The 21,392-nt window shown below is 42.1% G+C and overlaps 2 protein-coding genes across 2 annotated transcripts; both read right to left on the bottom strand.

Annotated features, from left to right (window-relative positions):
- Positions 1 to 184: 184 nt before the first annotated feature.
- LOC115796610 (protein NLRC5-like) lies at positions 185 to 4,284 on the bottom strand. Its single transcript, XM_030752979.1, has 7 exons — positions 3,909 to 4,284; positions 3,577 to 3,825; positions 3,229 to 3,486; positions 1,605 to 1,904; positions 1,242 to 1,511; positions 1,040 to 1,123; positions 185 to 897 (listed from the first exon to the last, which is right to left on the bottom strand). The coding sequence occupies exons 1-7, from the start codon at positions 4,256 to 4,258 to the stop codon at positions 831 to 833; spliced, it is 1,578 nt and encodes a 525-aa protein (XP_030608839.1). The 5' UTR covers positions 4,259 to 4,284; the 3' UTR covers positions 185 to 830.
- A 2,803-nt stretch (positions 4,285 to 7,087) lies between these two features.
- On the bottom strand, positions 7,088 to 20,593 carry LOC115798350 (nucleotide-binding oligomerization domain-containing protein 1-like). Its single transcript, XM_030755180.1, has 5 exons — positions 20,209 to 20,593; positions 18,487 to 20,107; positions 9,170 to 9,433; positions 8,596 to 9,024; positions 7,088 to 7,511 (listed from the first exon to the last, which is right to left on the bottom strand). Exons 1-5 carry the CDS (start codon positions 20,591 to 20,593, stop codon positions 7,088 to 7,090), a joined length of 3,123 nt encoding a protein of 1,040 aa, XP_030611040.1.
- Between the last annotated feature and the right edge of the window lie 799 nt (positions 20,594 to 21,392).

Below are 21,392 nucleotides of genomic sequence, written 5' to 3'. Positions count from 1 at the left end.
ATTATTCAATACATTTTCAACAAATACTATTTTTTAGCCATGAACATATTTATTCCATTATATTTTACATGAACATATTTTAAAAGGGTTACAATTACAAAACTCAGTCCAAACTCTAAAGTAACAATAATAAACAGATATAAAATAAATCATAATAAGCAGAAATTTCAAAATAACCCAACAAAACCCTTAAAGTATGAGAGATTCCCATCAGGAAAATGCATAGTGTGAAATTTTAGTGCATTTTTATTTCAGAAAACAGACTTTATGCTTTTAACCATTTTTATCAATATTCTCTTTATATTGTCACAGAAAAGGAACAAACTTAAATGGACCAATAAGCATGAACATACTGACATGTTAATTATTACATCATTACTCTGAGAAGTCGTTATAAATTACTCAGTTTTAGCTGAAACATGCAGACCTGCAGTTATTACAAAGCTCCATAAACTCAGTGAGGTCGGCTCACTGATGTCACTGTGATGGTCTCTCTTTGTTTCACTGTGAGGAAATAATTCAGTCACAATCACAACCAAACAATCTAATGTGTAAACATCAGGATGACAGTCAGCTGGAATCAGAGCTCCATAAAACAAAAGTCTGCAACACTTCAGATACAAAGATGGAAGATATGATCTTTGATTTGAAATAACTGTTTTCTTAATCACAATATTTAAAATATCTAATGTAGTCATCAGAACTTGTCTGATCTAATGTTGATGTCATACATTAATGTATGAGGGCAGCATCAGTGTCTGCTCTCCACCCAATACTTTAATGTAACGATGACGAGAGGAACCAACGACTCCCTGATGATGACGACGACTTCACCAGATCTCAAACTGCTCGTGTTCCTTAAAGGCTGCTCTGTGCTCGATGTTGTTGCTGAAGAGTCTAGAAAGAGACCGAAGCAGAGGGCAAAGGTCACTCAGTGACACAAAACATGAACTGATGTGAGCTCAGACTGAGAATGATTCCTCTGAGAGTCTGAGGAGAAGCTTCTTCACTGATGCTGCACTGATTCATGTTGGCTCACTGCACACAGTCAATGGAGGGGTTGATGGAGAGCAGCTGGAGTAACGCAGCAGTCGAAGCATCAGTGAGCTGATTGTGACTCAGACTGTAACACAAACACAACACGTGACACTAATTTCTCTGCACATCATATTATTGTAGTGTGTGTGAGCAGGGCTGATGTTTGTTGGTGCCTCCCAGAGAAGGATCAGTGCGACACTCACTCCAGGACTTGGACTTTGTGCAGATGTGTGATGAGAGTGAGCAGCAGCTGGTCAGTGAGCTGACAGTGACTGAGGTCCAGCTCTGTCAGCCCTTCACACGAGTCCAGCATCTGGACCAAAGCCCCACAGGCCCTCTGATCCAGGGTGGTGTGGCTGAGATCCAGCTCTCCACCCAGGGCTCTGCACAGGGACTCCGCCCGCCTCGCTGTGTCCCCCTCAGTGTTCACAGGAACCAGAGACAGCAGCTGGAGGAGGACAGTTTTACTGACTCTAAACAAGACAAACAGAGCAGAGAGAAACTGTCAGGATGCATCAGCACCAACGTGAACGAGCTTCTCTCTGGTTTAGGTTCTTCTTTCCCACCTGAGGTGGACCCTGTGGAGGACGGGAAACAGCAGGTCCAGCACGCTGTCCTCCACCTCACAGTCTCGCAGGTCGAGCTGTGTGTCCCGGCTGCTGTGTCTCAGGACGGTGGAGACGGCCCTGCAGTCATCAGCAGTCAGACTCAGAGGCTCAGTCTGACCCTCCTCTGGTAGCTCAGATCCAGAGCAGGACAGATCCAAGCTGTGCTGCAGAGTCCTCAGCAGGCCTGACGCTGCCTCCTGCTGGGCGTCACAGGCAGCACAGCAGCGGATGAACCTCAGCAGCTGATTCCTGTCAACACTGCAAGGAAACAGATGGAGAAAGAAAAACTAAATCACAGAGGCTGCAAGCAAACTGCTGGGTTAGATAAACATCACTGATCTTTGAGACTACATCTGATAACAGTATAGACTAGCAGGAGGAGCGCCCAGTAAAACAGACTACTGTAATCAGCTGGTGGATTTATGCACTGCTCTGTTAATCAGAGTCACACTGAGCCCAGGTTTACAGCTACTAAAATGAATCAGGACTCAGTTTATCTGATAACTGTGTTGTCCAGAATTTATTGCATTATAATCACATCAAAGGCATCATTGTCAGCAATGATGAAGTGTAACTCTGTCCTCAGGAAACCTACAGATACAGAGTGCTGTAGATAATGTTGATTATATGTGCTTTAAAAAGTCATAAGTAGGCACTTTGGACGATGGTGTAAATCAAAAGACATTAAACTTCTGTTTATTTTGACTCTCTTGTTGCTTTGTTCAGATTAATAAATGACTGGGAGTGAGCCTGGTCTCACTGCTGCAGTGACTCAGGACGAGTGCTAAAGAAAACCTTGTACTCTGAATAGATGAGATCACGGCTAAGATGGAAACCTGGACCCCTCAAAGCTGACTACCAAGACTACATGAAGTACCCTCTGAAAGTCTACTGTGGACAGTCCTTACTTCATCACTGAAATCAATCAGTTGATCAGCACTGATACTCAGGATCTGATAAGACGCCTCATGGAGCAGTGCCCTGCATGCAAAAGAAGACTAGAGGCTAAGCTCAGGGCAGCACGGAGGGAAGTTAGCCAGCTGTCAGAGGTGCAGAAAGGTGTGAAGAAGAAAGGAGAAACTAAGAAGTACAACAGGCTGTTGATACCTGAGGCCTTAGAGACTGCCAAGCAAAGACTCACAGCCTTGGCTGGCTGCTTGAAGAGGTATAGCAGAGACAGAACAGCTGTGAGAATAAACCAGATGTTCTCCAATGAACCATCTAAGGTGGACTCTCAGTGGCAGGAGAACAATATGAGACCAGCACCCCCACCAAGGCTGGAGACAGAGCAGTGCTGGGAGAGTATATTGGAGGAGGATGTGACACACAACACCAAAGCTCAGTGGATCTAAGAGCAGACCACAGAAACCTCCCTGAACAGGCTCCATATAAATATATAAGAACATGTCAACAATGAGCTGCAGTCATCACTGAGACAAATATGAAAATATAACCACAGTTTAAACAACTGACAGGCTGAATAAAGTCCAGTGTGTTGTACAGCACTGATTCAGGTGGAGCACTGATACAGGTGCAGCACTGATTCAGGTGCAGCTCTGAGAAACGAGCACTGATATCTGACCTGAGATCAGAAACTCTGTGCAGCATGAAGAGGATGGACTCTATTCCCTCTGCTGGTATGGAGGTCCACAGGAGGTTCAGTTTAACTCTGTCTCCATGTTTGAGGATGAAGATCAGAGCAGCACAGTCCACTGAGTCCAGCTCTCTGCAGCTCAGGTTGATCACATGATCAAATGACCTCAGTAAACTGGGTACAGCGTGACTGGCATGAGCTCTGTGGAGCTCTCTGATGGAGGTCATCACAAAGCTGGGACTGGGCCTGAAAACATAAACTGCTGATTAAAGATGAGACTCATGATTAAACAGGATAAACTGTGTATTTGGTAGAAGATCAAACTAAATTCATCACCTTCTAAACACGATCTTGTCCAGAAAAGGAAGCAGACGTGTGGTCTCCTCCTGTAAGAAGAGGTTCCTCCTCAGGTCCACAGTGATGGTCTGAGCTGACCACTGCTGCAGCAGATAGAGAAGAAGCTCCCAGTTCAGACAGCAGGAGCTCAGGTCTCCACCAACCTTACTCAAGAAGGACAAAGTCAAGTTCTTGTCCTGGACTTCATGGAGGAGGACCAGAAGCTGCTGGAAGTTCTCTTCACTCAGTCTGCAGAGATCAGAATAAAGAATAATAATCATCTCTTAAATCTATATTCTGTTTGGTTCACAGAGTTCAGGAAAGACATTTACTTGATTGTTAGAGGACCATCATGGAGCAGCAGTGTCATGAGTCTCTGAGCAGGGATGCAGGTCTCAGTCAGGTCTAACCGTCTGACTGTCCAGGATCTCAGCAGGGAGGCCAAACTACTGACAGCCCTCAGCAATACTCTCTCTGATGGTTGGACTTTCTCAGGCACCAGAGAAAGCTCTTCAACAGCCAGTGGACAGCCCACTCTGCCTCTTCTTACCCACTGACACAGCAGCAAGGACATGTCGATGGAAAGCCTGAAGATCAGAGAGAGAAGAGCAGAAATGATGAGCAGATAAAGATTCAGAGTGGACAGCAGATAAATGGTGTTATAAGAACAAGAGAGAGCCATGATTTAAACTCCTGCCTCAGACTGTGTAGTTGTGTTGTGTGTCTAAAGAGCAGAGCGGCTCCTCTGACAGACATCCTGCTGGGTGTGAGGATGAGATCCACTTTAGAGCCACACAGTTTGAGAACTGAGTCCACAGAGCAGCAGGTTCTCCTGTCTAAGTCTCCTGTTAACAGCAGCTGGAACCCCAGCAGCTGCAGCAGAGACTCCAGCTGCTGGGCCTCCTCTCTGGATCTGACAGAGATGGATGTACACACTCTCTGGAAGAACTCTGGACCAGCACTAAAACACAGAGAAGATGAAACCACAGCCTGAGATACATCATTACAGCTATTACAAACCATATTATGTTCTAAGGTAAAATTAGAAACACACAACCATTAATGATGTCACAGTTACATTTCTTAATGATCATGTGATTTACCTGAGGTGTGAGATATAAGGCAGACACTGCAGGAAACTCCTCACTTCACTCTCTTCCTGTGAGCAGCCTCTCAGCTTCACTTGTTTCTTCTCTGGTTGGAGTTTCAGCACTTCTAGGAGGATGGAGGTCTTTGTCTCTGAGAGGTTTATGAACCAGACTGCAGGAACTGAAAGAACTGACTGTAATGATGGAAGGACACTCAGACCTGTTTTAGTCTCATAGTCCTTCACATGGGAGCACAGACCCAACAGGAAATCACTATGATATTCATCATCCATGTCTGTGTCAGTAAAAGGGAATGTTTGATATGTGCACAGTGATGATAACAGCTCCAGTATCTTCTCTCCTGTCTGCTGTTCTCTCTCTGCTGCTGCACAGAACAGATTCACAAAGGACCTGATTGGTTCATGTGACCTCCAACGATCAACCCTGTAACAATAAGAAGGAAACATTTAGTGATGATTTGATCTCAGCTGCGTAAACACAACCACACACTACTGATGGACTCCATCTGGTCCATGTCCTTCCTGTACATGATGAAGCTACATGTTAAACACATCTTCCATCAGAGCAGCTCAACACTGTTTTACACTCTTACAACACAAACACTCATCCTGTTAGAACAGATCTTCTCCATCTGCAGGTGGACACACAAAGTGATGAAGACTCTGCTGTCTGAGATCTTCATCTGCTGCTCACTATAGAGCTGCTACAATCATCATCATCATCATCATCATCATCATCCTCGGTATACATTCAGTCAAAGTGCAGCTTCATGTCAATAATTAATGGAAGTAATTATTTAACTGAAAAATTCAGTAATGTAACTTTACTTTAATGTGTTTTTGAAAATTAAACTTAAATCAATGTTTGACACTTTCTCAGTGAACACAGATGTTTACAGGCTGGTTGATTTTCTCCTGAAGTTTCTGTGTTATTAAAAAAGCCAAAATTAATTTGAACTCCAAGTTCATCCTGGGATTTATATTTTATGGGGATGTATGAACAGGACTGACATGTCACTGAGCTACAGTGTTATTATTCACATCATTTCATTTTCTAATTAAGTCAGAGGCCTGCTCTGTTTCCAGTCTGTTGCAGCTGGATATCACAATCTGGTTACTGTTTGAAGACTTCAATTATTTCCATGACTTCTTTTCACAGCACGTCTTTTCTTACTGATATTTCATTCATGTGAAGAACATGTGATTTACCTGAGCTGTGAGATATAAGGCAGACACTGCAGGAAACTCCTCACTTTACTCTCTTCCTGTGAGCAGCCTCTCAGCTCCACTTGTTTCAGCTCTGGTTGGAGTTTCAGCACTTCCAGGAGGATGGAGGTCTTTGTCTCTGAGAGGTTTATGGACCAGACTGCAGGAGCTGAAAGAACTGACTGTAATGATGGAAGGACACTCAGACCTGATTTAGTCTCATAGTCCTTCACATGGGAGTACAGACCCAACAGGAAATCAGACTGATATTCATCATCCATGTCTGTGTCAGTAAAAGGGAATGTTTGATATGTGCACAGTGATGATAACAGCTCCAGTATCTTCTCTCCTGTCTGCTGTTCTCTCTCTGCTGCTGCACAGAACAGATTCACAAAGAACCTGATTTCTTCATTTAACCACCAAGGTTCAACACTGTAACAATAAGAAGGAAACATTTAGTGATGATTTGATCTTAGCTGCGTAAACACAACCACACACTACTGATGGACTCCATCTGGTCCATGTCCTTCCTGTACATGATGAAGCTACATGTTAAACACATCTTCCATCAGAGCAGCTCAACACTGTTTTACACTCTTACAACACAAACACTCATCCTGTTAGAGCAGATCTTCTCCATCTGCAGGTGGACACACAAAGTGATGAAGACTCTGCTGTCTGAGATCTTCATCTGCTGCTCACTATAGAGCTGCTACAATCATCATCATCATCCTCAGTAAAGTTCAGTCAAAGTGCAGCTTCATGTCAATAATTAATGGAAGTAATTATTTAACTGAAAAACTCAGTAATGTAACTTTACTTTAATGTGTTTTTGAAAATTAAACTTAAATCAATGTTTGACACTTTCTCAGTGAACACAGATGTTTACAGGCTGTTTGATTTTCTCCTGAAGTTTCTGTGTTATTAAAAAAGCCAAAATTAATTTGAACTCCAAGTTCATCCTGGGATTTATATTTTATGGGGATGTATGAACAGGACTGACATGTCACTGAGCTACAGTGTTATTATTCACATCATTTCATTTTCTAATTAAGTCAGAGGCCTGCTCTGTTTCCAGTCTGCTGCAGCTGGATATCACAATCTGGTTACAGTTTGAAGACTTCAGTTATTTCCATCACTTCCTTTCACAGCACGTCTTTTCTTACTGATATTTCACTCATGTGAAGAACATGTGATTTACCTGAGCTGTGAGATATAAGGCAGACACTGCAGGAAACTCCTCACTTCACTCTCTTCCTGTGAGCAGCGTCTCAGCTTCACTTGTTTCTTCTCTGATTGGAATTTCAGCACTTCCAGGAGGATGGAGGTCTTTGTTTTTGAGAGGTTTATGGACCAGACTGCAGGAGCTGAAAGAACTGACTGTAATGATGGAAGGACACTCAGACCTGTTTTAGTCTCATAGTCCTTCATATGGGAGCACAGATCCAGCAGGAAATCACACGGATCCATGTCTGTGTCAGTATAAGGGAATGTTTGATATGTGCACAGTGATGATAACAGCTCCAGTATCTTCTCTCCTGTCTGCTGTTCTCTCTCTGCTGCTGCACAGAACAGATTCACAAAGAACCTCATTTCTTCATGTGACCTCCAACGATCAACACTGTAACAATAAGAAGGAAACATTTAGTGATGATTTGATCTCAACATCAGTGCTTCACTAATTAATTAAACTGCCTGTCACAAAACAAAGAAACAAATATTTTAGAAAATTTTCAAAAACATGTTTAAAATCAAAATTATGTAGTTATCTAATCAGCAATTAAAAGTATAAAATTACATTTTTATACCCAAATTTGAGACAGCATGTGAAGTCAGAAATGAATCAAGCAAAACCATTTAACCACTAAAACTAATTTCTCTGCTCAGGAGTGTAAAAACAATAACTGTAATTTGGCTTCTTAATCAAAAATAATAAGCTTCACTATTTTTTGTACTTTTTTTGTAATTATATTTTAGCATTAAACATGTTATTTTGGGGCGCTTGGATGGCTTAGTGGTGAAGCCGGCAACCACATACACACGCCACGCTGCGTTGAGGGCGGCGTGGGTTCGCGTCCCGGCCCGTCACCTATTTGCCCGCCTGTCTTCCCTGTATCTTTCCCCCATTTCCTGTCTCTCTCCACTGTCACAAAAAGCCGCTGTGGCCAAAAATGCAAAAACATATAATTTCAATGGACGAGTTGGTGCATTAACATTACTATAAAATAAATGATTTTTTAATTACAATAATGTTGATTTATGGCAGCTGTAACAAACTTTCCATTGGGTGGTGGTCATAGACATTTAAACACTGCATATTAATATAACAATGACTGCAATGCACTTCTTCAAATGATGAGATGTGTTTAAGTGCTATGAACCATTTCACACTTAATTACAGACAGTTTTCCTGTCAGTGTTACATATTTAAAGATTCTTCATGTTTTCATTTTGTCTTTAATAGTGAAGAAATTCAGATCAGACTGTGAGAACACTTTTCACAATAGAGAGTCTAAAAGAGAAGAGCTGAGATGCTGAGAGAAACCTCAGAGACTCAGGTCACACTGTTATGTGCTGTGTGAGCACAGGTCAGTGAGGAGGAGGAACCATCATGCTCATGTGATGAAAACAAACTGCATACAGCAAATACATGTTCTCTATAAACACTGTTCACTGAGCTGCCGAATACAATATGTGTGATTTACCTGAGCTGTGAGATATAAGGCAGACACTGCAGGAAACTCCTCACTTCACTCTCTTCCTGTGAGCAGCCTCTCAGCTCCACTTGTTTCTTCTCTGGTTGGAGTTTCAGCACTTCCAGGAGGATGGAGGCCTTTCTCTCTGAGAGGTTTATGAACCAGACTGCAGGAGCTGGAAGAACTGACTGTAATGATGGAAGGACACTCAGACCTGTCTGAGTCTCATGGTCCTTTGCATGGGAGTACAGATCCAGCAGGAAATCACACTGACATTTTTTATCCCTGTTGTTACAAATTAATGTTTCATATCTGCACGCTGATGATAACAGCTCCAGTATCTTCTCTCCTGTCTGCTGTTCTCTCTCTGCTGCTCCAATGAAGAGATTCATCAAGAACTCAGCTTGATGTGAGAGAATTTCTGATGACCGACAGAAACTGGATAAAAAATATATAGTTAAAATTAGTATTTTAATTGCATTAATAATTTCTGTTAAAATGACACATTTGGAAGGTAAAGACAGATGAAACACAGATGTAGGTCTGAACTAGGCATATGTAGCTTAGTGTGTATAGATTATACCTGAGTGAGTGGATGCAGGGTAAACACTGTAAGAGGAACTCGCTCACAGTTGGGCAAACAGAACTTCTCTGATCCCAGTGGAGGTAGACTTTAAGCTTCTCAGCACTTTTCTGCAGGACTTTTGCAGCTCGTTCATAGAGTTGTGTTTTACTGTTGACTGAAAGGTGCAGCTGGTTCTCAGTGAAGTGAAGTAGGCTGATGTAATCCACCTGCTCCTCACTGAGAAGACAAATGGTCCACATCTGTCGTGACAAGACGTGACTCCTACAATTGGACATTTATTAGAGAACTTTGAATTAATTGACAAGTAATCAGCTGTTAATAACTGTGAAGTCTGTTCTGTTGATTCATACCAAAATGGATTTAACCTGTTCTTTTCATTCTAGTTCCTACATTTCAACAAGCAGTTCACTGCAATCATGCTGTTGACATGTATAGACTGAAAGGAAAAGCCCTGATCCCCTCTTTGGGAAGTATTTAAGAAGGAAATTACCCCAGTTTTGAAATGTAAATTTGCATACAAGTGATGCTGAAGCTTTAATCTATTCAGGACTTTGGGCTGCGCAATACATTACAGAAGGACAAAATTCACATAGCACAAAAAATGGTTTAGAAAATGCAGGCTATTCCTCCCCCTGAAAGTTTGTCCATCAACACCAATGTGAACACTGAGGTCTCCAAACAGAGCTATGGTTCCTGCACAGAAGTCCTTGTTTGATGCACACAGGTAAAGCTGGGAGTCTCAGCTTCTGTCCACAGAACGGTCAAACTCTTCCTCTCAGTGACTTTACAGTCCCATAGAGGCAAACCTCTTCTACTCCAGGGAGTTACACTAACTCTTAGTTTTAAATGTGAGTTTGACCATTCTTGCCTGGTGCCACTGGATTTTAATTATTTTATTAATTAATTAATTTATATAGCACCAAATTACAACAAACAGTCACCTCAAGGCACTTTATATTATAAGGTAATCACCCTACAATAATTTCAGAGAAAACCCAACAGTCAAACGACCCCCTATGAACAAGCACTTAGTGACAGTGGGAAGGAAAAACTCCCTTTTAACAGGATGAAACCTCCAGCAGAACCAGGCTCAGGGAGGGGGGGTCATCTGCTGTGACTGGTTGGGGCTGAGGGGAGAGAGACAGAGATTAATAATAAATAATGATTAAATACAGAGTGGGGTATAAGCAGAGTAAAAATGAGTGAAAGAAAAGAAACACTCCCACCATCATGGGAACCCCCCAGCATCAATAAGGAAACATTTAAGTCTAATCTTAAAAACAGTGAGGGTCCTGAGAACCACACGTAAGCCAGCAGTCTGAGAGGGAAGTGCTCTGTTGGGGTGATATGGTACTATGAGGTCTTTGAGATAACATGGGGCCTGATTATTCAAGACCTTGTATGTGAGGAGAAGGATTTTAAATTTTTTCTAGATTTAACAGGGAGCCAATGAGAGAGAGAGACAGAGAGAGAGAGAGAGAGAGAGAGAGAGACAGAGAGAGAGACAGAGCGAGAGAGACAGAGCGAGACAGAGAGACAGAGAGAGACAGAGAGAGACAGAGAGAGAGAGAGAGAGAGAGACAGAGAGAGAGAGACAGAGAGAGAGAGACAGAGAGAGAGAGACAGAGAGAGACAGAGAGAGAGAGAGAGAGACAGAGAGAGAGAGACAGAGAGAGACAGAGAGACAGAGAGAGACAGAGAGAGAGAGAGAGACAGAGAGAGACAGAGAGAGAGAGACAGAGAGAGAGAGACAGAGTGAGAGACAGAGACAGAGAGAGAGAGAGACAGAGAGACAGAGAGAGAGAGAGACAGAGAGAGACAGAGAGACAGAGAGAGACAGAGAGAGAGAGACAGAGAGAGACAGAGAGACAGAGAGACAGAGAGAGAGACAGAGAGAGAGACAGAGAGAGAGAGACAGAGAGACAGAGAGAGACAGAGAGAGAGAGACAGAGAGAGAGAGACAGAGAGAGACAGAGAGAGAGACAGAGAGAGAGACAGAGAGAGAGAGAGAGAGACAGAGAGAGACAGAGAGAGACAGAGAGAGAGAAGGCCCAAACAGAAGCCCCGGGTACACCACCAACCTGTTCACGTCTCTAACCGTTTTTCTCCACTCTGCGACACACCCGCCGAGGAACAAACTCTGGTTATTGGTGACTCTGTTTTGAGAAACGTGACGTTAGAGACACCGGCGACCATAGTCAAATGTCTTCCAGGGGCCAGAGCAGGCGACATTCATGGAAATTTGAAACTGCTGGCTAAGGCTAATCGTAGATTTGGTAAGATCCTTATCAGGGCTGGACTGGGACAAAAAAATCGTCCCTGGCATTTTTGGCTTAGACCGGCCCGCAATTATGTCTTAGAAGCATTTGACACTGTTTTACTCTTATTCAGTGTGGGCATACCTTTTGCTAATAATACTTTTATACTTTTTTTTTTTTTAAACTTACTTTAGTAATGCTTAAATTGCAAAGCTTTGATGTATCATTTAGTTTTTTAAAATCTGTTATTTCACCTGCTTGAGGGCTTTTTAAAACATGTTTAACCAGCACAGAGGCTACAAATTCAAACTACTGTGCAGCCTTTCAGGACACCTTTAACCTTAATATCTAAAATGCTATGATGCAGCCTAAAATGGACACTTGCTGCTCATCCAACACTTCTCGGCCTTGACCGTTTGCTGCCTGATTTGGGGAACTATGCAAATGTAAATAAATATTGATATTAATCAATCGCCATTGCTCATCACACTGCTGCTGTCTTCACCTACAGCAGAGTCTGCCCAAGCCTTGAAGGGGACCTAAGCAATATTTTATTTGGGGCCCCCTTCATACCACTTCACTGTCCCCTAAACTTAATTGTTATTAATGCTGGAGGGTTAAAGTTGATTTTTTTTTCTTTTTTTAAGAGATATTACAGTTTCAGCCTTTTTTAATTCAATTTTTCAATTCAATTACATTTTATTTATACATTGCCAACTCACAACAAACAGGCATCTCAAGGCACTTTATACTGTAAGGTAAAGACCCCACAATAATTACAGAGAAAACCCATCGTTCATCCTAGTCTTAAAAATAGAGAGGGTGTCTGTCTTCCAAATCCAAGCTGGGAGCTGGTTCCACAGAAGAGGCGCCTGAAAGCTGAAGGCTCTGCCTCCCATTCTACTCTTAAGTATCCTAGGAACCACAAGTAAGCCAGCAGTCTGAGAGCAAAGTGCTCTTTTGGGGTGATATGGTATTATGAGACAATGAAAAGAAGCCAATATGGGAGAAATCTGCTCTCTCTTTCTAGTCCCTGTCAGCACTCTAGCTGCAACATTTTGGATCATCTGAAGACTTTTCAGGGAGCTTTTAGGACAGCCTGATAATAATGAATTACAATAGTTCAGCCTAGAAGTAATAAATGCATGAATTAGCTTTTCAGCAGAGACAGAAATATTAGAGTGTAGCCTACTCATTAAATTAGTTTATAGTGTAAGGTAAAGACCCCACAATAATGCTGTTACTGCAGCATTGCTGTTACAGAGGACGTGGAGGCTACAGCAGCGAACATGTCTGTGATCTTTACACATTTTGTAGCATCTACAGGGACACTCTTCAATTTCTTCACACGTAACTTCTCCGCACCTCCTTTCTGGTTAATCCATATTGCCTCTCCTTTAACACACGCGCTCAACTCTGAAACTACTAGCGGGAGTAGTTTCAGTGTTCTGCACCACGCAGAGAAAGGGTGGGGCCGCTTTCATCCTATATCCTGATTGGTTCTGTCCACTGTCTATATTGAAGATGGGCCAATGGGCTGCCCCCTCTAAATTGTGGGCCAGTCTCTTAGGAAAAAAAAAAAGGGAAGAAAAAAAAAAAATCCAACGGCATCGGCCCCTGAGGACTGTCGGCCCACCGGGCAAATGCCCGGTACGCCCGATTGCCAGTCCACCCCTGATCGTTATTCATGTCGGCAGTAATGACACCCGGTTACGCCAATCGGAGGTCACTAAAATTAATATTGACTCGGTGCATAACTTTGCAAAAACAATGTCGGACTCTGTAGTTTTCTCTGGGCCCCTCCCCAATCAGACCAGGAGCGACATGTTTAGCCGCATGTTCTCCTTGAATCGCTGGCTGTCTGAGTGGTGTCCAAAAATCGACGTGGGCTTCCTATAAAATTGGCAAAGTTTCTGGAGAAAACCTGGTCTTGTTAGGAGAGACGACATCCATCCCACTTTGGATGGAGCAGCTCTCATTTCTAGAAATCTGGCCAAATTTATTAACCCTCCTAAAAACTGACTACCCAGGGTTGAGACCAGGAAGCAGAGTTGCAGTCTTACACGCCTCTCTGCAGCTTCTCTCCTCCTGCCATCCCCCCAAACCCCATCCTCATAGAGACGTTGCCTGCTCCCAGACCACCAAAAAACAAAGCTAAAATCAGCAAAAAACTATTTAGGCCTAAAGAATTCAAAAACAAATAATATAGCTTCATCAACTGTACCAAAGAATAAAACAATTAAATGTGGATTATTAAACTTTAGGTCTCTCTCTTCCAAGTCCTTATTAGTAAATGATTTACTAACTGAACAACATATTGATTTATTCTGCCTTACAGAAACCTGGTTACAGCAGGATGAATATGTTAGTTTAAATGAATCAACACCCCCGAGTCACAGTAACTGTCGACCACGAAGGTCGAGGAGGAGGAGTAGCAGCAATGTTCAATTCCAGCTTAATAATTAATCAAAGACCCAGACAAAGTTTTAATTCTTTTGAAAGCCTGACTCTTAGTCTTGTCCACCCTAATTGGGAAAATCAAAAACCTGTTTTATTTGTTATTGTCTATTGTCCACCTGGTCCCTACTCAGAGTTTCTGTCTGATTTCTCAGACTTTCATATGTGTTGTTTGTGTAATAACTAATATTTAAATGCAGAGTGGAGTATAAACAGAGTAAATAAGGTGAATGAAAAAAAAAAAACAGTGCATTATGGGAACCCCCCCCCAGCAGACAGACACCCTCTCTATTTTTAAGCCTAATCTTAAAAATAGAGAGGGTGTCTGTCTTCCAAATCCAAGCTGGGAGCTGGTTCCACAGAAGAGTAAGCCAGCAGTCTGAGAGCGAAGTGCTCTATTGGGGTGATATGGTACTATGAGGTCTTTGAGATAAGATGGAGCCTGATTATTCAAGACCTTGTATGTGAGGAGAAGGAAATTCTATTCTATTCTAGATTTAACAGGGAGCCAATGAAGATAAGCCAATATGGGAGAAATATGCTCTCTCTTTCTAATCCCTGTCAGTACTCTAGCTGCAGCATTTTGGATCAGCTGAAGGCCTTTCAGGGAAGCTTTTAGGACACCATGATAATAACGAATTACAATAATCCAGCCTAGGAGTAATAAATGCATGAATTAGCTTTCAGCATCACTCTGAGAAAGGATGTTTCTAATTTTAGAAATATTGCAAAAATGCAAAAAAGCGGTCCTACATATTTGTTTAATATGTGCATTGAAGGACAAATCCTGGTCAAAAATGACTCCAAGATTTCTCACAGTGTTACTGGAGGCCAAAGTAATGCCATCCAGAGTAAGTATCTGGTTAGACACCATGTTTCTAAGATTTGTGGGGCCGAGAACAAGAATTTCAGTTTTATCTGAATTTAGAAGCAGGAAATTAGAGGTCATCCAGGCCTTAATATCTTTAAGACATTCCTGCAGTTTAACTAATTGATGTGTGTCATCTGGCTTCATTGATAGGTAAAGCTGAGTATCATCTGCATAACAATGAAAATTGATGCAGTGCTTTCTAATAATACTGCCTAAGGGAAGCATGTATAATGTAAATAAAATTGGTCCTAGCACAGAACCCTGTGGAACTCCATAATTAACCTTAGTGTGTGAAGAAGACTCCCCATTTACATGAACAAATTGGAGTCTATGAGATAAATATGATTCAAACCACTGCAGTGCAGTACCTTTAATACCTATAGCAAGCTCTAATCTCTGTAATAAAATGTTATGGTCAACAGTATCAAAAGCTGCACTAAGGTCCAACAGGACAAGAACAGAGATGAGTCCACTGTCAGAGGCTGTAAGAAGATCATTTGTAACCTTCACTAATGCTGTTTCTGTACTGTGATGAATTCTGAAACCTGACTGAAACTCTTCAAATAAACCGTTCCTCTGCAGATGATCAGTTAGCTGTTTTACAACTACTCTTTCAAGAATCTTTGAGAGAAAAGGAAGGTTGGAGATTGGCCTATAATTAGCTAAGACAGCTGGGTCAAGTGATGGCTTTTTAAGTAGAGGTTTAATTACAGCCACCTTGAAGGTCTGTGGTACATAGCCAACTAATAAAGACTGATTGATCATTTTTAAGATTGAAGCATCAATAATTGGAAAGACTTCTTTGAACAGTCTAGTAGGAATGGGATCTAACAAACATGTTGCTGGTTTGGAGGAAGTAACTATTGAAGTTAACTCTGAAAGATCAACTGGAGCAAAAGAGTCTAAACAAATACCAGCAGTGCTGAAAGCAGCCGAACATGAAGAATAATCTTTGAGATGGTTATGAATAATTTTTTCTCTAATGTCTAAAATTTTCTTTGTAAAGAAATCCATGAAGTCACTACTAGTTAACGTGAAAGGAATACTCGGCTCTACAGAGCTCTGACTCTTTGTCAGCCTGGCTACAGTGCTGAAAAGAAACCTGGGGTTGTTCTTATTTTCTTCAATTAATGATGAATAGTAAGATGTCCTAGCTTTACGGAGGGCTTTTTTATAGAGCAACAAACTCTTTTTCCAGGCTAAATGAGCATCTTCTAATTTAGTGAGACGCCATTCCCTCTCCAGCTTTCGGGTTATCTGCTTTAAGCTGTGCGTTTGTGAATTATACCACGGAGTCAGGCACTTCTGATTTGAAGCTTTCCTTTTCAGAGGAGCCACAGTATCCAAAGTTATACGCAGTGAGGATGTAAAACTATTGACGAGATAATCAACCTCACTGGGAGCAGAGTTTAGGTAGCTGCTCTGCACTGTGTTGGCACATGGCACTGAAGAGCATAACAATGAAGGAATTAGATCCTTAAACTTAGTTACAGCACTTTCAGAAAGACTTCTACTGTAATAAAACTTATTCCCCACTGCTGTGTAATCCATTAAAGTAAATGTAAATGTTACTAAGAAATGATCAGACAGGAGGGGGCTTTCAGGGAATACTGTTAAGTCTTCAGTTTCTATGCCATATGTCAGGACAAGATCCAGAGTATGATTAAAGTGGTGGGTGGGCTCCTTTACATTTTGAGAGAAGCCAATTGAATCTAACAATAGATTAAATGCAGTGTTGAGGCTGTCATTCTCAGCATCTACATGGATGTTAAAATCACCCACTATAATTATTTTATCTGAACTGAGCACTAAATCAGATAAAAAGTCTGAGAAATCAGACAGAAACTCTGAGTAAGGACCAGGTGGACGATAGATAATAACAAATAAAACAGGTTTTTGATTTTCCCAATTAGGATAAACAAGACTAAGAGTCAGGCTTTCAAAAGAATGAAAACTTTGTCTGGGTCTTTGATTAATTAATAAGCTGGAATTGAAGATTGCAGCTAATCCTCCTCCTCGACCTGTGCTTCGAGCATTCTGACAGTTACTGTGACTCGGGGGTGTTGATTCATTTAAACTAACATATTCATCCTGCTGTAACCAGGTTTCTGTAAGGCAGAATAAATCAATACGTTGATCAATTATTAAATCATTTACTAATAAGGACTTGGAAGAGAGAGACCTAATGTTTAACAATCCACATTTAATTGTTTTATTTTTTGGTACAGTTGATGAAGCTGTATTATTTATTGTTTTTGAATTTTTATGCTTAAATAGTTTTTTGCTAATTTTAGCTTTTGTTTTTGGTGGTCTGGGAGCAGGCACCGACTCTATGGGGATGGGGTTTTGGGGGGATGGCAGGAGGAGAGAAGCTGCAGAGAGGCGTGTAAGACTGCAACTCTGCTTCCTGGTCTCAACCCTGGGTAGTCAGTTTTTAGGAGGGTTAATAAATTTGGCCAGATTTCTAGAAATGAGAGCTGCTCCATCCAAAGTGGGATGGATGCCGTCTCTCCTAACAAGACCAGGTTTTCCCCAGAAACTTTGCCAGTTATCTATGAAGCCCACGTCGTTTTTTGGACACCACTCAGACAGCCAGCGATTCAAGGAGAACATGCGGCTAAACATGTCGCTCCTGGTCTGATTGGGGAGGGGCCCAGAGAAAACTACAGAGTCCGACATCGTTTTTGCAAAGTTACACACCGAGTCAATATTAATTTTAGTGACCTCCGATTGGCGTAACCGGGTGTCATTACTGCCGACGTGAATAACGATCTTACCAAATCTACGATTAGCCTTAGCCAGCAGTTTCAAATTTCCATGAATGTCGCCTGCTCTGGCCCCTGGAAGACATTTGACTATGGTCGCCGGTGTCTCTAGCTTCACGTTTCTCAAAACAGAGTCACCAATAACCAGAGTTTGTTCCTCGGCGGGTGTGTCGCCGAGTGGAGAAAAACGGTTAGAGACGTGAACAGGTTGGTGGTGTACCCGGGGCTTCTGCTTAGGACTACGCTTCCTCCTCACCGTCACCCAGCTGGCCTGTTTTCCCTGCTGCTCGGGATCTGCTGGGGGGGAGCTAACGGCGGCTAAGCTACCATGGTCCGCACCCGCTACAGGGGCCTGGCTAGATACAGGAATTTCCAGGGTGCGGAGCCGAGTCTCCAGTTCAGAAAGCCTGGCCTCCAGAGCTACAAACAGACTACATTTATTACAAGTACCGTTACTGCTAAAGGAGGCCGAGGAGTAACTAAACATGTGACACCCAGAGCAGGAAAGTGCAGGAGAGACAGGAGAAGAAGCCATGCTGGTAGTGAGTCGGCTAAGGGCTAAGCTACTAGCTGAGCTAAGCTAGCGAATTTCTAAAAACAAATAAAGTGAGTAATGTGAATACAGGTGATTCAGCAAAGAGTATGCTATTTAAAGTAGGTGAAGATTACACTAAAATATGTTATTATCCAGATAAATCGAGTTATACAGATATAACAGCTAACAGACAGCAAAACACTGCTCCGAAACAGGAACAGGAAGTGATACAATACCGCAGTGAGAAAGTTGTGACAAAAAGGAGAAAGGTATACAGGTATTGGTGTGACCATTGAAAAAAAAGGGGAAAAAGCAAGGAGGACTTCACTTGGATGTTTAAGAGGAACAGACTTCCAGCAGTTTAATTTAAGAAAGGCTTACTGGATGTATGTAAACTTCTGATTTCAATAGTACATGTTCTCCCTTACCTTTGGAGTTTGTCGAGACATCCTAATAGCGCTCTCAGTCCTTGGTTTGATATCTTTGTGCCCTCCAGGTTTAGCTGCATTTTCCTCTCCTTATGCTGGCTGATCACATAGGAGATGGCAGAACAATGCTGAGGATCAAGAGTCTCCCCACTCAGATCAAAACCGTAGTCCAGTTTATCCAGAAGATAGAGACAGGCTTCAGGAGACTGAGATTCACAGAGGCACTGACATATGAACAGCAGGTCGATTTCACAGTCCTCAGTGTCACTACAATCTACAAAGGTGTTCACCAAGTCCTTGAACAACCAGCCAGATGTGTCTCTGAGCTGCTGAGAAGGAATCAGACTTTCTAGCAAATCAGTGTTCTTCTCATTCAACAGTCCACACAAGAAAGGGACCAAATGTTTCATGTGTTTCGTGTCCTCAGTGAGACACTGTTGGAGAACACCTCTGGTTCTTTCTGGATCCTTCAAGACCCACAGCGCTGCAAAAAACTCCTGAACTGTGTAGTGGAGAAAGGCACACGAGGCTTTCTTTACAGTTGGACCGACTTGAATTAGAAGCGTATTCAAAAAGGACAAATGAACACAGCTGTCAAGCTGGGACAGTGATGATAGGTTCACATTTTTTTCTTCTATTGCACAAAAAGCAGCCTCAGCTAAAGACAGGATTGCATTGCACTGGCTGGTTTGATTTTTCAAATTCTTGCAACCATTTCTCTGAATGCAGATGTGGAGGATATTGAGGTATATTTCTGTAACTGTGCAGGGATGTGGAGAGACATCTGAGCCCTCAAAGCTGAAGCAGGCAGCCACCATCAGAGCATACATGGGGACGTGGCAAAGAGTGAATAACTCCAAGTTACACAAAACTTGGTTCAAGTGTTCCTCACTCAGATTCTTGGATAAATATTCTCTGATGCCCTGTTCACTGAAGCCTTTCACTTCCACTCTGAGACAATCCCAATCTAACAGGAAGTCTGCTGACTCATCCTCTGGTCTGCAGGTGATGATGATCTTTGCTTCAGGTAGGAGGGTCTTCTGAATGAGCTTAAACACCACAGATGTAGAGGGCACATCTGTGACTCCATCAAAAATGAAAGTAACACTGTCAGCATTTTTCTTTATGTCCTCTAAAACCTCGTCTTTGCCTTCATCTGGTTCACTGAACACACCAAAGAGAAGATCCTCCAGTTTACGGACCTCTGTGATGGTGGGTGTTTCTCTCATGTCAAAGTAGAACATGTAATCTAGATCCTTATCTTTCTCTGACCAGAGCTTCAACATCTGATGGACCACAGCCGTCTTCCCAACTCCAGGTTTACCAACTAAAAGGATGTTTTTCTGATATGTTTTCAGCAGTTCATCAGGGGAAGTTCCTGGTTTGTCCTCAGGTATGTAGGTCTTTAGTTTTTTAGTACGAACTTTCCTGCTTTTCTTGATCTTTGACTTTTTTATTTTGGATGGTGAAGCCTGTCCTTTTGTGTCTAACACAAGTGAAGTGTAGGACAAGGAGCTCTGCTTGTTGAACACAACTGCTTTGCTTTTGGTCCATGATCTTCCTGAAATCTTTTGACCCTCTGATTTCAATTTCAGCTGGTATCTGTGGCACGGTTTAGGGCCTGAATGAAAGATGATGTAAGAGAAGAAAAAAAGAGTAATTTATTGATTTCACTGATGAACATGAAATCGTGTCACACACTTCAGTTTGTTTTAAAAATACCTTGTATTATGTCCGTGTTGATGTCCTCGTTAAAAGAAAAACAGCTGATCCAGTAGTTCAGGTCAAACGTGTCTCGTGACGAGGAAGTCAACTGTGTATTTTCATGAAAAGGTGGGGGCCTCTCTGTGGACCTCTTTCTTGTTGTGTCAATAATCCTGAGAAACTCATAGGAAGCTGCTTCCCCCTTGTTTATGACAGAGTCCACAATTCTTCTGGTTTTATCAAAGTCATCACCCTCTGTCTTTATTTTACTGACTTCTTCCTCTGAGAAAACTCCTTTCTGGTACAGGTTCTCCACAATCACAGTGAGCCCCTTCAAAGTTCTCACCAGGTGGCGTCTGGCCCTCTTGACGTACTCTACTGCTGATTGAGATGTACAAGCCATGTTTCTTTATTTCCTGGAGTATTTTCTGTTCAAACAAAATATCACAGTAAACAAATTGTTTTTCATTTCAAACAAAGATTTAGACTCTGTGGTATGGAAGATAAACCATGGAAAACTAATGAAATAGACTTGACCAGGTCACCTCCACCCAATGCTTACAGTGGGTACAGAAAGTATTCAGACCCCTTTAAATTTTCACTCTTTGTTTCATTGCAGCCATTTGCTAAAACCAAAAAAGTGCATTTTATTTCTCATTAATGTTCACTCAGCACCCCATCTTGACAGAAAAAAAAAAAAAAAAGAAATGTAGAATTTTTTACAAATTTGATGAGCAGTGCCTGGTTTTCTCCACACATACCGCTTAGAATTAATGCCAAAAAGTTCAATCTTCATCTCATCAGACACAGAATCTTATTTCTCTTAGTCTGGGAGTCCTTCATGTGTTTTTTCATGTCTTGCACTGAGAAGAGGCTTCTGTCGGGTCACTCTGCCATAAAGCCCCGACTGGTGGAGGGCTGCAGTGATAGTTGTCATTGTGGAACTTTCTCCCATCTCCCTACTGCATCCCTGGAGCTCAGCCACACTGATCTTTGGGTTCTTCTTTACCTCTCTCACCAAGGCTCTTCTCCCACCATTGCTCAGTTTGGCTGGACGGCCAGGTCTAGGAAGAGTTCTGGTCGTCCCAAACTTCTTCCATTTAAGGATTATGGAGGCCGCTGTGCTCTTAGGAACCTTGAGTGCTGCAGAAACTGTTTTGTAACCTTGGTCAGATCTGTGCTTTGCCACAATTCTGTCTCTG

This window comes from Archocentrus centrarchus, chromosome 2, assembly GCF_007364275.1.
Source record: "Archocentrus centrarchus isolate MPI-CPG fArcCen1 chromosome 2, fArcCen1, whole genome shotgun sequence".
In the NCBI taxonomy this organism is placed as follows: domain Eukaryota; kingdom Metazoa; phylum Chordata; class Actinopteri; order Cichliformes; family Cichlidae; genus Archocentrus; species Archocentrus centrarchus.
This window is presented reverse-complemented; position numbering and strand designations above follow the sequence as displayed.

Excerpts from the sequence above, each read along its gene's own strand:
- LOC115798350 (XM_030755180.1), bottom strand. The coding sequence starts at position 20,593 with ATGGCTTGTACATCTCAATCAGCAGTAGAGTACGTCAAGAGGGCCAGA. Across the intron at positions 9,434-18,486 it reads TGTCTCGACAAACTCCAAAG|GAGTCACGTCTTGTCACGAC; the intron begins GTAAGGGAGAAC and ends GTCCAATTGTAG. Across the intron at positions 9,025-9,169 it reads CCCTGCATCCACTCACTCAG|TTTCTGTCGGTCATCAGAAA; the intron begins GTATAATCTATA and ends TTTTTTATCCAG.
- LOC115796610 (XM_030752979.1), bottom strand. The coding sequence starts at position 4,258 with ATGGCTCTCTCTTGTTCTTATAACACCATTTATCTGCTGTCCACTCTG. Across the intron at positions 1,905-3,228 it reads CACAGAGTTTCTGATCTCAG|TGTTGACAGGAATCAGCTGC; the intron begins GTCAGATATCAG and ends GTTTCCTTGCAG. Across the intron at positions 898-1,039 it reads CCCTCCATTGACTGTGTGCA|ACTCTTCAGCAACAACATCG; the intron begins GTGAGCCAACAT and ends GTCTCTTTCTAG.